General features: G+C 40.0%; 1 protein-coding gene across 3 annotated transcripts in view; it reads right to left on the bottom strand.

Annotated features, from left to right (window-relative positions):
• ARHGAP6 (Rho GTPase activating protein 6) overlaps positions 1–21,196 on the bottom strand; it is a 480,213-nt gene that overhangs the window by 259,976 nt on the left and 199,041 nt on the right. The window contains exon 1 of one of the 3 annotated variants that reach the window (XM_037055566.1): positions 7,280–7,535. The exons of the other annotated variants lie outside the window; for them this stretch is intronic. Coding sequence (XP_036911461.1) covers positions 7,280–7,324 — 45 coding nt within the window. The 5' untranslated portion in view covers positions 7,325–7,535. Of the gene's footprint in view, positions 1–7,279; positions 7,536–21,196 lie in introns of those variants that run through there. 3 annotated transcript variants of the gene reach the window in all.

The raw sequence follows: 21,196 nt of genomic DNA, 5'->3' as shown, positions 1-21,196 counted from the left end.
CAGCACTACTGACATTTGGGCCAGGCAATTCTTTGTTGGGCTGTATTGTGCAATGTAGGGTGTTGAGCAGCATCTCAGGTCTCTAACTACCAGATACCAGTAACACCACTTGCAAATTGTGAGAACAGGCAATACCTGTGGAAATTTCCCAATATCTCCTGGTTGAGAACCACTGGCTTAGATTACCTAGAAAATGGATGCTGAGGGGACATATTGCCAGACCATGGTATATAGAGAAACCATTGCTGAATGCTTTCAATTCAATTCAAAAGAATTCAGTTGAAACGAACACTATGTTATAAAACAAAAGACCTCTCTGAAAACTTGAACTGCATTACCTCAGAGTCACCTGAGGTGAAAAGTACTGGATAGCACTCTTTGGATCTACTTTGCCACTGACCTTAGACTTTATAGAAGCTTCTTTTTAAAATAATTTTATTTATTTATTTTTAGAGAGAGGGGAAGGGAGGGAGAAAAAAGGGAGAGAAACATCAATGTGTGGTTGTCTCTCTTGTGCCTCCTAACAGGGACTCAGCCCGAAACCCAGGCATGTGCCCCTACTGGGAATCAAACTGGTGACCCTTTGGTTCACAGGCCAGTGCTCAATCCACTGAGTCTCACCACCCAGGACTATAGGGGCTTCCTGAATGGTAAGTGGTTCACCATATGAATGAATCAGTGATTTCCAAACATGGCCAATATCAGACTCACCTTGAAACCCCCTTTAAAGTTTTGATTCCAAGTTCATGGTTTGGAAATTCTCGTTTAGTAGAAAATGGGTAAAACTATTAAGCCAATATTTTTTTCCAAACATCAACTAATAATGGGTGAAGTTTTGAAACCCCTGCAGTAACCTAGGTAACAATACCCAAGCAGCCAGATTCATCTACTCACAGATATTTGCTGGATACTTATCCTGTACCAGAGCCCACAGTAGGCCATGGGGATATGATAGGAAAAGAATAACTGGGTCTGTGTAATGAATAAGTTTTGACACCAGTAGGGAGAGACAGACCAACAATGAATGTATATACAGGGATGGGCAAAAGTAGGTTAAGATTACTACTAATAAATATAGTAATTAATAAATAATAATAATACGAGAATACACTCTGTTTCTTATACTCACAACTGTAAACCTACTTTTGCCCTACCTTGTATAATACAAAGCAATGATGCAAACAACACAAGCACCAGCTAGTGTGCTATGATCAATGGTACTTCAGTATAGTCAGAAGCACTTTGGAGAGAGCAGTCAGGGAAGGTGATAAATTTTTCTGCAATTTATAGGACACCAAAAATGTCTGCCACTCAAAAACACGAAAGAACTGGTCGCATATGAGGAACAGAGACGGCAGTAATGTATCTGGGCAGTGGTAAGGTGAGGAAGGGTGTTAGGAAGCAGGGAGACTTGGAAGGCCAAGGTCATGAATGAAGATTTTCATCTAAGTATAATAGAAACCAACTGGAAAGCTTTAAATATTGAAATGTCATGACTAGATTTTCTTCTTAAAAGATCTCACTGGCCACATGATTATAATATAGGGTTACCTTGCTGCCTTGGTGAGAATGATGGATGTGAGGGCTTGTATTTAGGTAATAGCAGTGAAGATAGAAAGAAGAGGGTGGATTTGGAAAGTGCTGTAAAACAGACCTGGCAGGGCTGGCTCAGGGATTCAATGTGGGAAATGCAGGAAAAGGAGAAATCCAGGATGATCTCTAGGTGTTCTGGCTTGACAACTCACCAAGTAGCCAACCATTTACTAAGACAGGAGAGGCTGAGATTGTTCTGGGTGAGGGGCATACGAGGAATCAAAAACCCAGTGAAGACTGCATATGACAGTACAATAATATCACAAACCATTTAAGACTCAAGTGCAATTAGGTCATCACGGTGTGTGGAACAGGAAAAGTAAATGATGCAAGATTATTAACAGAAAAAAAAGGCAAAGTGAAGTATTTGTTTTTCTGTGATTGGCAGATATCTCTGGTACGCAAAACCCAGCAGGAATCTGATTATTTATCACTTAACAGTGGTGCTGAAGAAGTGTTTTTGAAGGATGGTAGATGTGGCTTCCTAAGATGATGGGAGTTCAGACCAGAGGTCACATCTAGGAAACCCTCTGAGTATGGCAGAAAAGAAAGCATGTTGGGAGGTGGAGAGTGGAAAAGTATCTATGATTAATAGAGGTGTTAACTAAGGAGATTAATTATCATAATTAATATTAGTTAATGTTAATTTCTTATATTAATAGTTAATGTTAATATAATCCTCAATTAACATTAGTTAATATTAAGGGAATTTAATAAGTAAATAAATTATTTATTTGCAACTTGCAAAATTCTTGCTTTTATGAGGAGATAAACAATGGAAACAGAGTATAAAAGTGACTTCCAGGCCATGCTCCTACATTTCCTAAGATGTCTACACTGGCAGTGCTGATGGATGACAAATGATTCATATCAGTTCAGCCCTGCAACAGTGCCCAGTTCTTGCTGTCTTCAGAATTACCAAAAAATGTCCAGTAGTCAATACCACTGAATTATTAAGTGAACTTAATGACTTCAAAGTCTTTGGAAATCCAATGTTCATAGAGAACAAATTTGGAAACGTGTATATTAAAACCTGTTTGGAGAGAAGAGAGGCTCCCTTTAAGGACAAGCAACTCAGCTCTTCTGATGGGTTCCTTAGGGAGGGTTTAAGTAGAGCGAGGGAACAATCAGCATTTAATGACAAGGCTGTGGTTAAGAGCAGATGGTGGAGAGACTGCACAAAACAGGAAGTGAGGTCAGCAACAGAAGAGTACAGAAATAGACAGGTCCCAGGGACAAGAATGGCTGAATCTTGACAGCTGGACTCCACAGAGACCAGTGCCAAATCAACGTAAACCCCCTGTTTTTTGACTACACCTCAGTGAAGAGAACATGCATCACCCACCCATAGATGCATTTATCTTTGCCAAAGGCATCATGAAACTTTCATATTGTTCCCCTTTCATAGAACAGGATGGAAATAAGTGTGTTCTCTCAGGGAGTTGCTCAGGATAATCGTATTCATAACCTGCTCCAATAGTCCTCTGATAATTTGTTCTAAAATTAATTCTCAGTGTAGTAATTCTACTGAGAGAGCTGCCATACTTAGTTGGATGTGTTGTCATGAAATTCAACATATGTTACATGATCTTGGCAGACAATTACAGTTTGTAATATTTTGTTTGCAATCAACAGAACAAAGCATATGAAGACTGTTGGGGAAGGTAGGTTAATGTAGTCTTTAATTCAGGTCAAATGACCAGAATTTTAGGGGTCACGAGAAGCAGGAGAATATTGTTAAAGTTGTGATCACTGAAAATGGAATGAGTCATTATTCTACCCCCAGCACTTGTGCTGTGAATGAGGCTGTCATTAAACCTTGGTGTTGGCCTCTCTCTGATGTTCTGCATGTTCACTGAATAGTGTATATAGTACTCATAACATTTACTATGTCTCCTCCTTTCAGATCTTATTCAACAGCAATTGTAACATCTTCTTTAAAACATGCATGAAAATCTAATAGACCAATGAGTCTCAAGTGGGGGTGGTTTCCCCCAGGGGATATTAAAAAAATGTGTGGACACAATTTTGCTTGTCACAGCTAAGGGATAAGGGGACGCTATGCTACTGGAATCTAGTGGGTAGAGGCCAACAATACTGCTAAACATACTGTACTACACAGGACAGTTCCCACCAGTAAGAACTATCCTGCCCAAAATGTTCTTTTTTCTTAAGCTGAGAAAACCTGAGAAAGACTTAAAAATGTGGCACTGAATTTAATGGATAGTTTAAAATTTGAATTTTGTCTACACCAGTCCGATTAAAGAGCTATTTGGCCATGTAATTCAGCAATATGGATGGTCACATTAAGGTACTGAAGGTACAATATTTGATTGTTGGTTTATTATGGTGGCAAAAGGGGGAGGTAGAAGGATAACTCAGCTCATCTATTTCAGTTATCTAAGGTGTCAGACAAACTCTGTGTGGTCCGGACACCTGAATAAAGCCCTCCATTCTGTCACCTGTGCCACCTTGAACTCTACTACTTTAAGCTTGGATTTCTTCAGCCATAAAATAGAAAACTTGTCTAACCCACCAGTATAATGTGAGGCCAAAATTGACACAGACTGTATCCAAACACTTTGCAACTTGCATAAGACAATAAAGATAAAAGAAATATTATCGTCTGTAGTTTCGCTAGAACTGCTGCCAGGAAATCATTGATTTATGTATTTTATCCTTAGTTCTCACACTCTAGCACCTCTGCAGCCCATCCAAATGAAGTCTGGCTGGTCTAATGTTCTCAACATCTTTCAAAAATTCTGACTGCTCTCTACCTCCAGCGCATGCTAGTGTAGGTCATCTTCTATTATCTCTCCCTAGCCCAGATGCCAGGATGCACTCTGGCTCCTCCTCACCCTTGACTCCATCCTGGGACCAGAGCAGGCTGTTCCAAATGCAAATATAATCAAGACACCAAAGGCTGTCAAGGATGACACCCAGCTGGAGCAATAGAATTGCCATAAACTACATGTGGGAAAACTGTGGGAGGAAAGGTTTTGAGGAGAACATTAGTGCTAACACACATTTTTGTTATGATAAAACAAGACAGTTGTGCTATGCTTTGGAGTATAACTGATTATATAAATACAGGATGCATTTGTGGCCATTATGACCATTTAAAAAGATGAGTGAACAGTTCATAGCAACTCTTAACATTTTCACTGTTTATTCATCTCTTTGGAAAATTGACTAAATAGCAGTCACACAGTAGGCATTCAACAAATGTTTGATGAATGAATGAAATATGAGCCACTGCTTTCCTATCCACAGTTGCATCTTGGACAAATGAAAAAAGCACTAAAGGAAGAACATTAAATATTTGCCCCCATTACATTTTAGAGTAACAAAAGGCACTAAGGAAACATGAAGGGTCACTCTTTTCCAGGAGGATGCAGACCAAAAGAAAAAAAAGCCTCCAAGACCTCAAGAGCAAAGCCACGTTGAGCAAAGAACTAAGTGGAATGTTTGTGCTAGAAGGTAAAACAAGCTTTTGAAATAATGTAAACCAATATGGGGGGAGCAGACAAGAGTGCAGTGTTAGAATAGGTATTAAATCATAGAGGGTTATGTTCATGCGAAAGTAATGGGTCACACTTGATATAGAACATTCTTTTGACTTGTGACTGATACAGAGCTGCTGAATGCTGTTGCTTTATCATTCTAAAGTATGCAGAAGAAACTTCAGAGCACCCAGGTGATTTCTTCTAGCCTGCAAGCCAACACGTTCCTTCTGTAATCTTCCTTTTTATAGTCTCAACTCAGAAAATATGTAGGTGGTGATCCATGCTAGAATAAAGGACTATTTCATCAGCAAATTTTCAGAGCACAAGAGGAAACATTAGCATCAACTTGTCTCTACATTTATGCTTCTAGGAGAATAAGACAACTGAATGAAAATAATTCTTCAATTGTTTTGTGATGTACTAGATTTATTTACACAATTGAGGCAACAATCATTCATAGTATGAATAGAAAAATTCTGCTTTTTCAAATTAAGTAGTCAGTTCTCACCTTTCCTCTGTATCTTAAAAATGGTAGAAACATTATGTTACAAATTAAAGAGCACCAGCCCATAATTCAAAATCTGGAAAAGGTGGTGGGGTGAGATGGTGATCAGGCATAATGAGCACGGACTGCAGATACTTCTGTGCAAAGAAACCTCTGCAGAAAGCGAGTTACCCCTAACACCATATTAAAAGGCAATTTACTGAGCCTCTAGCATCTCCAAAAAATGAACAAGCATTAATAACTTACTAGTATGTCACTTTCCAATGAAGGCATGCAACTCTGGCAAAACTAGAGAAAGAACCATTATAGATTCCTAGTATGTTCACCTGGGAAGGGATCTTAACGATTTTCTAATTCAGGCCTCCTTTTTTCCCAGGCCAGCAAAGGGAACCAAAAGATATTCCTGATTAGCCCAATGCCACCCACCCCCCACCCCCAGCTGTTCTCTGCTGATCCAGGACCCAGCCAGCAGCAACAGGCACCAGTTAGGGCAGCTCCGGGACCACTATACCTACCACCCCTGAACAGCTCAATTCCTCTCTTGAAAAATATTTTTTATGTGGAGAGTTCATTTTGGAAGATATGAATTACAGATAGATAGCTGTCTTTGCTTTAAGTATTGATGATTCCTAACTTTCTGCATGCTTCTCTCAGATTTTTAAACTTGGCATTTAGCATATCCAATCTCAACAGTGAAAATCATGTCAAGGAAAACTCAGTAAAGTAGCAGATGACATACCAACAGCAATGCCTGGTCTGAAAGTGACATATCTTACAACTGGAAAATAAATGCCCAAAGATTATAGTGAGCTAACACTGCTGCCTACTCGCTTCCTGGAGGTGGCATTCAGAATTTTCAGTACTAATTCCTCAGAAACACTTTATTTTTTCCTGTCGTCTTTCTTTTCTCTCTCTCTCGAAAATAAACAATCTAGAATCTGGATTTGGTCGATCAGTCACTAACCTAGAAATCTTGACTCCTTCCTTAAAGGAAGCAAATCCCATGAGGTTTTGGTCTGTTGTGTTCTGCGGGACCCCAGTGCACAGCGCAGCGCATGGAACACAGTGGGTCCCCAATAAATATTTATGGGCTAGTTGAGACTACAGGGAGAAGAGAGGCCACCAACAGAAGACCTCCTGGCAACCTCTTGTATTAACCAGACAATGTGCAACATTCTGTCCCGCTACAGATTCAAAGGGAAATGCACACCCTCTATCTGAGAAGGAAACTGGCTGCACCCCAACACACTGGGCAGCATTTTTCCTGCAAGTCCACTCGCCACACGTTTGGATCACGAAACGGCCCTCCCTTCCACCCCACTCTATTCCCGTTCTTGCAGCATATCTGACCAAAGGCTGAGTGGGCCAACCTGGCCCCAGCTCCAGTAGCCCCATTTCTCAGCCTTGATCAGAGAGAGGCTGTAGCAAGGTTCAGCCCCAGCCCGTACACAGCAACCACCTCGGGTTCCGGGGTTAGGGGCTACCCCTTCTAAGGGGCAGCTGAGTTACCGGGCAGTTGACACCGGGAGAGAGTGGCGATGCACGCAGCAGCTTCCACTCAACCCCACCCCACTGAAGACCTCTGGGGAGCCACGGATCCCACCAAAAATGAGCTGTCCCCTCCCAGGCAGGCCAAGTGGCGCCCCCTGTCGTATGTTTGCGCCGGGACACTCACCGCGTAGTGCAGCTGCGGTTTCTTGCGGTACACAGGGTCCCCCATGTCGATACGGAGGAAGAGCAGGAGCCCCGAACACAGCCTGAGGTCACGGTGCCTCTCCGAGGTCCCCTTACTTTACGGCCATCCCGGGCAGACCCCGCCCGCGAGCCCTGCTCCTAGCCCCGTTAGCCCAGAGAGCAGTGCTAAGTGCTCAGGGCACCAGCGTCCCGCCGTGGAGCTGAAGGGACAGGGAGGAGGCAGCTGCGAATGGGAAAGAGGAGGAGGATAAGGAGGAGGAGAAGTTAGAGGAGGAGGAGGAGTTGGAGTAGGGGAGGAGGGAAGAGCAGGAGGACGAGGAGAGGGGAGGAGGGAGCGGTGGAGTCTGTGGCGGTGGGCGGACTTTTAAGTCCTTCCGTGCCTGTCGCAGCTGCTGCCGCCAGCTGTTGAAGGCTACAGCGACCCAGTGTGCCCACTACAGGTGACAGAGCCTCATGCGCTCCTACGTTCTGCCACCCCGCTCCTGAGCAAGCCTTCAACCAGCCAGAGGACGGGATTGGTTTCTAAGAAAGACTTTCACTAACTTGGGAACTCACTTCACGGAGGGCGGAGTTTCGGAGTTTGGAAAGCCCTCCTTTGGGAAAGTCTCAACCGCGGGAACCCTAGGAGAGGGCAGGCCTGAGAGGAGAACCGCTCTGGGAAGGGAGACCGGGCTAGAGGGTGGCCGGGCTGCGCCACTTTAGTAAAACTGGCAGTACCTAGGCATGTCTAGGAAACCCCACTGGAATTGGGAGTCCTGGAAAGTATGGTGCAACGTGAGGACTGGCATTGACGCCAGACTGGATCTGAGTTGAGCGTGGGGCGGGGTCCTCAAAGCCTTGCTTTCTGTGTCTTAGTTCTTAGAGGCAAATCAGAAAAATGACATAGCAAAGCTTTGGGAACAGAAGAAACATACGCGATTTGCAAATGTTACCGGGTAAACCAAATCATTGTGAGCACACACTGGAGGTTCACAGCACCACCTAAAAGTAGCCTGTGGTCTGCAGTCCCCTAATGGAAACCTGCATTTTAAAAGTCCGCAGAGAAGAGCACCAGCTCCCTCCCCAGGCCTAGCGTCTGTGATTTCTAGGCACCCTCCTACAAGCTGAGTCCAGACAAAACCAGAGTCTAGAGCCAGAGCGAACACTCCAGACCCAGTGAAATCAATCAATCGAAGCCCAAGAGGGGTGGCTATCAAGTGGAAAGTGGATTTCTGGGTTGCTTGTGTCAGTTCTTCAGAGTCCCACTACACTGAACTCCCGGAGTTGCCCTAGACTTGCTCTGTGGGAGTGGGAGGATAAGAAAATAGGACGTGGCTGCTGTGTTTGAGCCTTTACAATTTGGTTGTACCAACCACCCAGTGGCATATAATATTTTACAACTACCTGCATAATTGTAATAAGGACTAAAAATGCCAAGCCAGGGGTACAGGTATCCTCAAGAATCTACTACTACATAATCCCATGACAGTTCGTCTGCTAGAAAACTGTAAGATTATATTTACAGAAATTGATCATATGACTACCATCTGAAACAACAGTTCCACTCCTAGGTATATAGAAAAATTGGAGCCAATGACCTCCTGTATATAGGAATGTTAATAGTATCTTCAGGCAGAATCATCAAAGTGAAAACAATCTAAATGTCTATGAACGGGTTCATGATGAGCCAACTGTGATGTATCCATACAATGGCATACTCCTTGACAATGAAAGGAAAATGGTACTAAGGCACACAACTACATGGAGTATTTTCACAAACATCCTGTTGAGAGAAAGAAATCAGATACAAAGAAAAACATACTGTAAAATTCCATTCATTTATTATGGGATTTAATGTTGAACTGAAATAGGCAAATATGATCTATGGTGATAAGAAGCCAAAACACTGACTACCAAGTTGGGGAGGGACACAGGGAACCTTTTGGGGTGCTGGAAATGTTCTGTGCCTTGAACTATATTGCAGCTATTCAAGTGGACCCCATATGTAAAAACTCATTGAGTGGTACAATTCAGGTTTGTGCAATTTATCCCCTTCACTATGTGCATTTTAAATTGGAAGAACCAAAAAAAAATAAACTTTAAATTAATCTCCTACCAAAACAAAAACTTCCACCCAGACTGCTGCCTGTGGTAAGGGGAAGTCGGTTTCACCATTTGCCCAGGCCTCTTTCTATCAGCAGCCTGCCCTGCCTAGGACTCCTTTCCCTCTGCTATGTGGGAGGACACAGCATTCCCATTCACCTTGGAAGAACTCCCTGCTCCCTGACATGTGCAGACAGAGCTGGAAAAATGACACACTAAAGTCCCCTTTCCACTTTCACTCTGCTCCGCTGCTGAAAGCAACCTTTAAAGCTGAAGGGTCTAAGAAAATAAATTATCAGTCCATGTTGCAAGGCTCCTAAATTAATCTTAGAGTGAATCATATACCTCTTCAGTTCTCAGTCCATTTGTTTAGACCCATCAAAGACCCTTAGAATAAGGTGGATAACTAGCACCAGATTCACCACACACTGTGTCTTTCACAGAAAACAGTTGGAGCATCAAAAGAGGACTATTTACACAATGGCCCCACTGTAGGGACCTTTGCTTCATGGTGTTCTATGTAGATAGAAAGATGAACTCTTCAGCCTTAGGATTTCTTCCTCTGTCATATCTGCAATTAAGATCTTGAAACTTAAAATCCCTTTCCCTACAAAATCTTTTTCATTATTGATATATGTAAACAATACAAGGAGGGTCCTTGAATTTAAAATGCCTTAACCCTAGTCCTTTGATCATTACCCACAAATAAGTCACCTCCATGTTAAAATTGGATTGTCTTAGATTTTGTTTATATTCTGTCTTTGGAAAGTGTATTAAGTCAGTAAATGGCATTATTGTAAGCCAAAAATAATCCACCATTCCCAAACTGTATATAATAAGTCATCACTTTATGTAATCCATAGGTTCTTAGAAACTGTGACTTTAAGTGAAACAATATATAATGAAACAAATTTGACCATCAGCTAATTTATATCAAGAGTTAAGTACCTACAGCATAGTTCTGATCACAAAACGTCACCAAATTTCTAAATAAAGACCCAAACACTCTTAATATGAAGCATTGAAATATTTGTGAGCTACACACACATTTGAGAAAGATGAATAAACACAAGTAGAAGAATGATTTTCTAACCTGCAGAGTCCAGTTCAGGGTCAAGGTGGCTGGAGCCCCTCCCAGCAGCTCAGGGCAGCAGGAAGGACCCACCTGGACAGTTGCCCTTCCATTGCAGGGCCCCTCACCCCCACACCCGCACTCACTCAGACTGGGACAATGTAGACATGACAGTTCCCCTCACAGGCACATCGTTGTGATGTGGGAGGAGACCAGAGTCCCCAGAGAAGACACAGAGATGTGGGGAGAACATGCAAACTCCACACAGACAGGGTCTCTGGTGGGAATCGATTTTTTTCTCCTCAACATTAGGACAGAATGAAATGACAGTGAACAAAACAACATTATTCGAGGACCTGCTTTATTTACATTTTAGAGATTACTTCTTCCTGCTAGCATATTTCTTGCTAAATTCAACGTTAAGTTACAGTTGAAATTTCAAGTACAAAAGAGCTGTTTTTCTGTCTTTGAAAGGTTAAGGGGAATAGGACAAAGCATTTAAGAAAATAAATTATCAGTCCATGTTGCAAGGCTCCTAAATTAATCTTAGAGTGAATCATATACTTCTTCAGTTCTCAGCCCATTTGTTCAAAACTTGAGAAGAGACTTAGAAGGTTCTGCAGAACTCTCAGAGATCTGTTAAGTACACACTATTTCTATTTGCTATGGAGTTGTATGAGTTCTTTATATTTTTCTATATTAACCCCTTATCATATATATGGTTTGCAAGTATTTTCTTCCATTCTGTAGGTTGCCTTTTCATTTTGTTGATTGTTTCTTTTTCTGTGCAGAAGCTTTTTAGTTTTATGTAATCCCACTTGTTTAGTTTTGTTTTTGTTGCTTGTAGTTTTGGAGTCATACTGATAATTCTTTGTTATGGATGCTGTCCTATGCATTGTAGGATGTTTAGCAGCACCCCTGGCATCTACTCACTAGATGCAAGTATTATCCCCCTCCTTGAGTTATGACAACCAATAATATCTCCAAACATTGACATCTGTTCCTTGGGAACATGGGGGACAAGATAATCCCTGTTTGAGAATCACTACTTTTAGGAAGTTATGCATCTATAAATCTTGGAGCTTAATGATACCTGTTTTTGAACTTTATATAAATGGAGCATGTTTTTATTACATCTGGCATCTTTTACTCAACAATATGTTTTTAAGGTTCTTCTATGATGTTGTATGTAGCTGTAGTTTCTTCATTTTCATTGCTGCCAGTATTCCATTGTATGTGTTTAGCAGTTTTTATCTTTTCAACTGCTGATGGACATATGTGCCCTTTCCAGTGTTGGGCTACTGCTTGAACATCGTTACACATATCTGCTCGAACATCATTACACATATCTTCTTGTGCACATGTGCATGCATTTTTATAGGGCATAAATCTGGAAACAGAATTGTTGGGTCATAGGAATGCATATCTTCAACTTTACTGGACAATGCCCAACAGTTTCTAAACAGATTGTACCAATTAGAACCTTTATTTACACTACAGTATAAATAGACTGAAATAGTTTATATAAAGACTGAACACAGTTTAGAATTGTCTCTCTTCTAAGGTTTTCTCATGGGGCTACAAAGATAAAATTCAGGAAATCAAACACCAGGATCAGGAAGGAGAGATGGGGAAGCAGCTTCAGGTCTTCCTTGTCCAAAATCACATTTCCTTTATACGTGAAGAAGGACCTATCAGGCCTGCTAGGAATTGGAAATACAATTGTTGACCCCATCCACATGTACAGGTAGTAGCAATGGTGTACACTGGTTATACTCTGGACATTTTATTCAGCAGAAATTCAGCATGCTGTACAGGAGTGGGGGGAATCTTAGGTAAACATAAGTGCCTCTAAAGGAATTGCCATTTTGCTCCACAGCCATAATTCTTCCCTTTGTATTAACCCTAACAGGGATATGAATATGGAAGAAATCCAAGGAAGAATTAAGTTTTCATTCCTTTTTTCCAGATAAGTTAGAGAGACAATCCCAGTCTGAAGACAAACCTGGTCTGAAGACCAGGGAATGAAGAATTCCTTGCGGTCCCAAGAATGGCACCTGAGTCTGTGGTGACATAGAATAGAGAAGAGCAAAAAGAATACTTTTGCATGGCTTAATAATATTGCTCTCAGCCATGATTCCTAAAACCAAGAATATTAAAAAATTATACTGGGTGGGACAAAAGGATACTTTGTAATTGTGAGTATGCAAATCAGTTTATTCTTGTATTATTATTTATTTATTATTGTATTATTTTTCATAAGAACAAATATAAACCTATTTTTGCCCCACCCTGTATATCAACCAGAACTGAGAATGTGATAATCTGTGAGTGTAAGGAAAGCAAAGAGGGAGAGAGGTGAGGATAAACTGACTATAACAATAAGTTCAGTTTGGTATCTTTGATTTGTCCTGTTCTTGCCATTTTGATATTTTCATTAAACAATTGCTACTCACTGCCTTGAAGCCATGGAGAGTGCCCTTAAGAAGTATCCACAGAAGTATGTTTCTAAAATAAATTTCTATTCAAGGGTCATTAAGCAAAAAGGAGAAGTTGCAATCCCTGTAGTTACGACTCCCCCCCCCCCCAAAAAAAAAGCTGGAGAATCAAGAAACTACTTTTCATTATATTCATATGCTACTGTTAGTCTATTTCCTCCACCCAACCAATTCCAACCTCCTTTCTTTTGCATGCTGTTACAAGCAGGTAAATCCTGTGAAATGCTCATGATAGCACTAGTGCTTCTGATGATAAAATTATTGTTTGAAATTACAACAATTCCCCTTATCACTGAGAACCAACATCACTGGCCCCTTGTCCAACTAGATGCTTTCGAAAAAGCAAATCTGAATCCTTGGCATAATACTGTGAGGAAAGTATGACCACTTCTATTTTATTCATGAAGGTAATTAACTTGCTTAGCACATCTGACAAATGGTGGAGTCAAGGTGGCAAATGGAAGTTGGGTCCAAATCTCTTTGCAGGCCATTCCAGTACATCTCAAAGTAGAGACTCTATGATAAGTCAGACTCATTCATTAAATTGCTAGGGTGCCTTCTTATAAAGGGGGAAGGGAGAAGACACTACCAGTGCCCCACCATATCTCCCAGGTTATTGGTTCTCAATGGGGACAGTTTTTTCTCCAAGTGGACACCTGGAAATATCTGGAGACTTTTTGGTTGTCACAACTGTTGGGTAGGGGGTGTGGGAAAACAGTTGCCACTTGTGTGGATATAAGCCAAGGATATTGTTAAACATCATAAAATGCACAGGACACCACTCCCTCACAACAACAAAAAAGTATCCTGCCCAAAATGTAAAGTGCCAAGGTTGAGAAACCCTTCCTAGACATAAGAAATCCATCCTTTAATAATTTTCACTTAGTAGTACATCTCACAGCAACAATATATTTTCTTTTTATGGACTAAGTCTGGCAACATCCTAAAACAAGGAGAAATTTCCCCAGAGCAGAAGAGTACAGCTGAGCTCTGGGACATTCTCCACCAACACAGCATGTAAAAAGGCTAACAAGTAGAAACTGGCCATGTATATGATCAAAACCGGAAGTTATGGCATCCTCTGGAACACTTGCTTAGTCACCCAACACAATTACTAATTTCAAAGGCTCAGCAGTATTATGAATGATGATGACACCTGGTATTATTCTGGTATCTGAAATGTCCAAAACAATTTCAGATGTAACGGTGCCCCCTCCTCTAATTAATCTATTTTGTGATCACGATTTCATTTTTAGAAGGAACAGAACATACAAGGCAAAAGTTGAGAATTTGTTGTCAAGCATAATAAAACGAGGAGAATGAAACAGAGTGTCCTTTGCATGCCAAGTCACTTAACCTCTTTGTATCTCATTAATCCACTGAATAGAATGAGCCAAAGAGTTTCAGATCCCCAAGGAATGCTTGGTACATAAAAGTTGAACACCAACAGTTTAACAAGGCCTTTTCAGCCTTGGCTGTGCAATGAGGCCAACCAAACAAAACTGCTCCAAGACTAATTTCTTGATTCTCTTTCTTTGGGACCATGCTTTATTAAAGTAGTTCTCGACAAGGTGCATTTTTGTCTCCCAGGGCATATTTGGTAATATTTGAAGACATTTTTTATTGTCAGATCTTGGGGGAAGGAAGTGGTGCTACCAGTATTTAGTGGATAGAGGCCACGGATGCTGCTAAACATCTGCCAGTGATCAAGCCAATTCCACCACCATCCTCCCAACACATACATACAGAGCAAAGAATGATTCGGCCCCAAATATCAGTACCACTAAGGATGAGAACCCCTTTACATATAAAATTGTTCTGGTCAAAAATAATTCTAATACATTAGAACCTAAGTCAGACTAGGGCTTTTTCATTATTTAGATTTTGGTAGCCATCTTTCTGCATGTTCATACACATAGCACATATGGAAAAATATTACTTGGAAAGAGTATAAGAGTTCTTCTCCCTTTCACCAGGAAATAGGGCAAGAAGAAAAAGGACAGAAAGAAATAGCTAATCAGTGTCTGGATGTATAGTCTTCAAGACCATGTGCATCAGAAGCACTTGGGGTAAAATTTTTTGAAAGAAGATTATGAGCACCTCCCCAAAATACACTGAAACAGAGTTTCTTGTAGCATCACCTCAGAATTAACATTTTTAGTAAGATCCCTTGATAACATGTGCAACACTCTTTGAGAATCTTTGATGTCGTGGAACCAAAATGCAGAAACTAGCTTAGAAAGGTTGAGTGACTTGTTTAGGGTCATGAAGATACCATAAGAATGTATTAACATTTGATAAAGGAGGAAATTAACTAGCTCAATTAACATTTGATAAAGGAGGAAAGAACATAAAAAGGAGAAAAGACTGTCTCTTCAATAAATTGTGTTTCAAAAATTGAACAAATATATACAGAACAAAAAGAAAATAGACCACCAGCTTATACCATATACAAGAATAAATTGAAAATGGATGAAAGACTTAAATATAAGTCACAAAACCATAAAAATCCTAGAAAAAAGTAAGGAGGCAGTAAAATATCAGACATTTCTCATAGTAATACAAGATCTGTCTGGAAAAAGTCCAACCAGTGTTAACATAATGAGAACAGTTTGTGTGACATCAATGTAACCTGGCAGCCAAGGCAAGTGGACTGCAATGGTCATGTGTGAACAAGGACAACTTCACTGTATTAGTCAGTGGGGGCAGTAGATGCCATTGAGTAAGCATATGTACTGTGTGGCTATTGCATTCATAATGACTGAGTAGAGCAACAAATCTGCATCCAATTTTGTGTTAAGCTTGAACATTCGTCTGTGGAAACTATTCAGAAGGCTGCAGCTATGGGCACCTGGTGATTGGCAGCTTCATCACAATGATGCACCCACTCATGCATCACGTCTTGTGCAGAGTTTTTGTGCAAAACATCAAATCACCCAGGTGACTCAGCCCTTCTATAGCCCAGATTTGGCATGCTACAACTTCTGGCTTTTCCCAAAACTAAAATCACCTTTGAAAGGGAAGAGATTTCAGACTGTGGATGAGATTCAGGAAAATACAACAGGGCAGCTGATGGTGACTGGGAGAACTGTGTGAGGTTCCAAGGTGCCTACTTTAAAGGTGACTGAGGCAACATTGTCCTATGTACAATGTTTCTTGTATTCTCCTCAATAAATGTCTCCATGTTTCATATTAGATGGCTGGATATTTTCTGGACAGGCCTCATGTTTTTCCTGATATATTTCTTTGGGCAAGAAAAACAAAAGGAAAAAAAAAACAAATAGTACTACATCAAACTAAAAAGCTTTTGCATAGTAAAACAAACCTGCAACAGAATGAAAAGGGGACCCATTGAATGGGAGAACATATTTGGCAATGATACATCTGATAAGAGGTTAATTTCCAAAATATATAAAGAACTTATAGAACTTAACACCAAGAATACAAACAATCTAATTAAAAATGGACAAAGGACCTGAATAGATACTTCTCCAAAGACAACATACAGATAGTCAATGGAAGACATATGAAAAAATTCCCAATGTCACTAATCACCATAGAGATGCAAATTAAAAGAACAATGAGATATCACCTCACACCAGTCAGAATGGCTATCATCAATAAATCAATAAACAACAAGTGTAGATGAAGATGTGGAAAAAAGAGAACCCTTGTGCACTGTTGGTGGGAACACAGATTGGTGCAGCCACTGCAGAAAATCGTATAGAGTTTACTCAAAAAATTTAAAATGGAACTGCTTTTTGAGTCAGTAATGCCACTCCTGGTAATGAATCCAAAAAAACTTGAAACACTAATTTGAAAGAATAGATGCACCACTCTGTTCATTGCAGCATTATTTATAATAGACAAGACCTAGAAACAGCCCAAGTGCCACCAGTAGATGAGTGGATAAAAAGCTGTGGTGCATTTGCACAGTGGAGTACTACTTGGCCATAAAAAATGAAACCTTACCTTTTGCAACAGCATCGGTGGATCTGGAGAGCACTACGCTAACTGAAATAAGCCAGTCAGAGAAAGACAAATGCCATATAGTCTCACTTATATGTAGAATCTAATGAACAAAATACATTGATGAACAAAATAGAAACAAAGGCATGGACACATGGAACAGACTAATAGTTGTCAGAGAGTGGGTGTTTGGAGAACTGCATGAATTAAGGTGAAGAGATTAAGCAAAAATATATATAATATATGCCCTGGCTGGTGTGGTTCAGTGTATTGAGCACTGACCTGTGAACCAAAGAGTTGCCGGTTTGATTCCCAGTCAGGGCATGTGCCTGGGTTGTGGGTCAGGTCCTCAGTAGGGAGCACATGAGAGGCAACCACACATTGATGTTTCTCTCCCTTTCTCCCTCTCTTCCCTTCTGCCTAAAAATAAATAAATAAATAAATAAAAATTTTAAAAATATATGTGATATATACCATGTTATATATTATATATATGACACATAGACACATAAAACAGTGTGGTGACAGGGAAAGGGAGGACTGGGTAGGGGCAAAGAGGCAGAAAATGGAGACAGAGACTTTGATTGGAGTGATGGGCATACAATGCAGCATGCAGATGATGTTTTATTGAGCTGTACACTTGAAACCTGCATGGCTTTGTGAACCAATGTCACCCCAATAAATTAAATAATAAATAAATAAATAAATGCAGCCAAATAACAAGGTGAAAAATATCCCTAAGCTTATGACTAAAAAGCAAGAATTGGATCCACTTGTAGTTATTGAAGAAGAGAAGATAACATTTGGCCCAGTTCGTAACTCAGAGCCTGCTAAGTAACTTGCTACATTTTACTGTGGGTGTATCAAGATTTCTCGCCATTGTCTTGTGACTTATGAGTAAAAATGAATGCTAAACATGACTTCTTTCAAAGCTCTTAGGATAACTTATATCCACTAAATTTCATTTTTCAAAACCATGGAATTCCTTTTCTCATATTAACATGCCAAGAAATGACAAATGTATTTAAATTATACAAATTATTAGTCCTTTTATATTTCCCAAAGGGGAAAATCCCTTCAGAGCCTATTGAAAAACCTTCCCTTCTAGAAAATAATTCTTTGTCTCTCTTCCTGGCAAAAAAAAAAAACAAAATAAAACAAAACAAAACAAAAAGCTATCAGCCACTAGTTCCCCATTGTTGATGGGAAAGTCTGAGATTTGGAACAAAAGAAAGATGTTTTGTACATCATAATAGACAATATGATTTCAAGGCTATTGGTTTGCATTTCTTTAAGTTTCATTTTCACAATGGAATGATGGAAGGAGCAAAGAAAATTCAGCCTTTGAAAGTTGAAGAGCATGAAGACAATGCTGGATGAGCTGAAGGGATGTCATGTATAAGAAAGGAAAGCCTTTTCAATTTTCTGCAGAAGTCTGGAGAAAGACCATGAATGAAAGTTACAAAGACTCAGATTTTGACTCAACACACAAAAGCACTGTACATTTGACCTGACAATTGCACTCTTAGGTATATAACAAAAAGAAAAAAAACATGTCCACACAAAAACCTGTAAGCGAATGTTCATAGCAGCATTATTTATGACAGACAAAAGGTGGAAACAACCCAACTGTCCATCAGTTGAGGAAGGGAGTGGGGGAGGAAGGGAGGTCTTTATAGTAAATTGACTGGTGTAAAAGGAGAAAGGAAGCTATTTTTGGAGATGGTGATTTCTTCTTCCCAGCAACACTTAAGCTGAGCCCAGATGACCATCAGCTGGACAGGCTGTACTATGTGACAGTTTCATGATAGGACCTGCAACTCTAAAATGTCAATGTTTTATCCCTTTCTTTAATTATAACATGAGTGACACAAGTCTACTGACTGGATTCTATTAATTCATTCAGTCCATTCTTTCATTCATTTTTCCAATGCTGACTGAAGGTAAGGTCTTGTGCTATTTATCTATCTTAATAACATAGTTGCTTCTTGTCTTAAGTAAAGTTCCCAAGAAGCAAACACTGAGATGAGGACTCATATGCGAGTGATTTATTAAAAACATGTTTCCAGGAGAAACTGGTAAGGGATAAGCCTAACAGGATAGGAAAGGTAGAAAGCCTAACAGGGTAGAAAGCCAAGTAACAGTGTGACTTCTAGCGAAGTCCAGTCTCAGCCTGATCCTGGGGTGGGGGGGGAGCTTTCAAGTGTAAATTCCCTCTCAGCATTGTGCCACCTCAAGCAGAAAAGGACTGAGCTTTAATATTTTCACACCTGCCAGTCAAGGGCTACAAGATGCTCCAGGTTGATGTAAACTCCCAGGCACCTCCCAGGTACAAGAAAACTGCTGGAGAATCCCAAGAGAATTACTCTGAAGTTCACAGATGTTGGTCATTAGAAGCAAACCACACAGAAGTTGGGGGATGGGAAAGGCACACAAAACTGGTAAAAGGTCTGAGATATTCTGAGCACAACACCAATAGCAAGTGTCCACTACACGTTTGTTTTGAAAACCTGTTAATCTCAAAAGGCTGTTTATGACTCTGTTCTTGTGCCCAGAGGTCCTGAACAGGATAGAAGCTTAAAGCCCCCAGATGTAGTTCCAGCGAGGTGATATGTTAATTGATCATCCAACACTTCTCACTCACTCTGTGTTATTCCCTTCCTGGCTGATAAATACTTTATCTGGCACCTTTGTCCACATTAGACCTATTTCATTTCATATACTGAAAATCAGCCCACAAGCACTACAGGTACTTTCTCAGTAGTTACAGCACCCCCAGTTGTCATTTAGCCAGTTATTTTAAGGTTGGGTAGGTTCTAAAAATCTCATGGAACCATTTTTTTTTGGTCATGGAACCATTTGTGACTGGGAGACTAGATTTATTGAACATCATTCCTTCCCCTGGATTATCACAGATAAGTCTAAGGTGCCAACCCCCAGTCACACAGTGACATTTTCTCTGCTTTATCAGCCATCTTATGATATCATTTGTTGGTTACCATCTTTGTTGTGAGAATTAAATTTGTGTGTGAGTGTACATTGTAGGAGAAAAGTGCCAGACCTCTCTCTATAAGCTCTGTATTAATAACACTTATATCACATAGGTATAGGACTTTTCTCAGGTTTAATGATAAGGCCTTTGTCAACATTGTTCCTCCTACCAAAGGACTTGCAACAATTTTTCTGACCTATTTCAACTTGGAAAAAAATATTTTCTTTTTTTCCCTTCCTTTCTGCTACTTCTTACTAGCATTTTTCCTTCTTCTATTTCCTCTGGCATTATCATACAAGATGGAGTTAATGGCAACACTCCTCAGCACTGAGCAGAAAGATAGTAAATATTAGGTAGACTGAAGAACAAGGTGGGGGGTGGTGAAAGCAAAAACAAAAAGCTCCCAGAACCTCTTAACATATTTTGGTGGTGAGGAGAGAACCAGAGGGCTTTACTGCAGAGTATAGTTTTGTTTGTATCTACAAAAGTGCACAAGTTGAAATTCCATAAATAGAGTAGCTTCTGTACCACTTTCTATTGCTAATATTTTTTTTTCCTCTGACGTCTGTCCCCAGCATTTCAGTTCAGGGTGAGTGCTTATTAAATGTACAACAATTGATGTTAGAAAGTGTTAGAGAGGCATGAAGCATTATAGAAAAATCCAGGAAAATACCAAAGATGAAAAATCACCACTTAATAAATTTACAAAATCCTATAAAAGAAAGCATGTTATACTTCAAGGTTTTGTTTTGTTTTATTTGTTCTAACTGAACATATGAGGGGAGATGTTTGCCTCAGATCTGGCACCAGAATCTGTAACAATGGTTTTTACATTTCTAAATGGTTAAAAGAAAAATCAAAAGAAGAATAACATCTCATGACAAGTGCAAATTATATGAAGTACAAATGTTGACATTCATAAATAAAGTCGTATTGGAGCACAGCCATGCCCACATGCATGTATTTGTTTATGACTACTTTCAACAGCCTAACATATCTGGTCTTTTAAAGAAAATATTCACTTACCCCTGATTTACAAAACTAAAATAGCACTTTATTTCATTTTATTTTTTTCTACTTTCAGTTTTCATCTTCTCCCTCTTGGAGTTTTACAAGTCCAAAGAAAAACTGTATCTTTTATATATTCATTTCTATTAACACCTCAATTATTTTGGTTCACTAATAGCCCTGAAGCAGACAGACAACTTCTAGAGATAAACCAGAATCCAAATTAGACTCTGCTGCTCCATACGTCTAAGCTTTTAGAAACACGGTAATGTTATT

This window comes from Sturnira hondurensis, unplaced genomic scaffold (assembly GCF_014824575.4).
Source record: "Sturnira hondurensis isolate 20B ecotype Veracruz unplaced genomic scaffold, ASM1482457v3 Scaffold0008710, whole genome shotgun sequence".
NCBI lineage: Eukaryota > Metazoa > Chordata > Mammalia > Chiroptera > Phyllostomidae > Sturnira > Sturnira hondurensis.
Note: the sequence above shows the minus strand (reverse complement) of the source record. Positions and strands in the feature narration are given on the sequence as shown.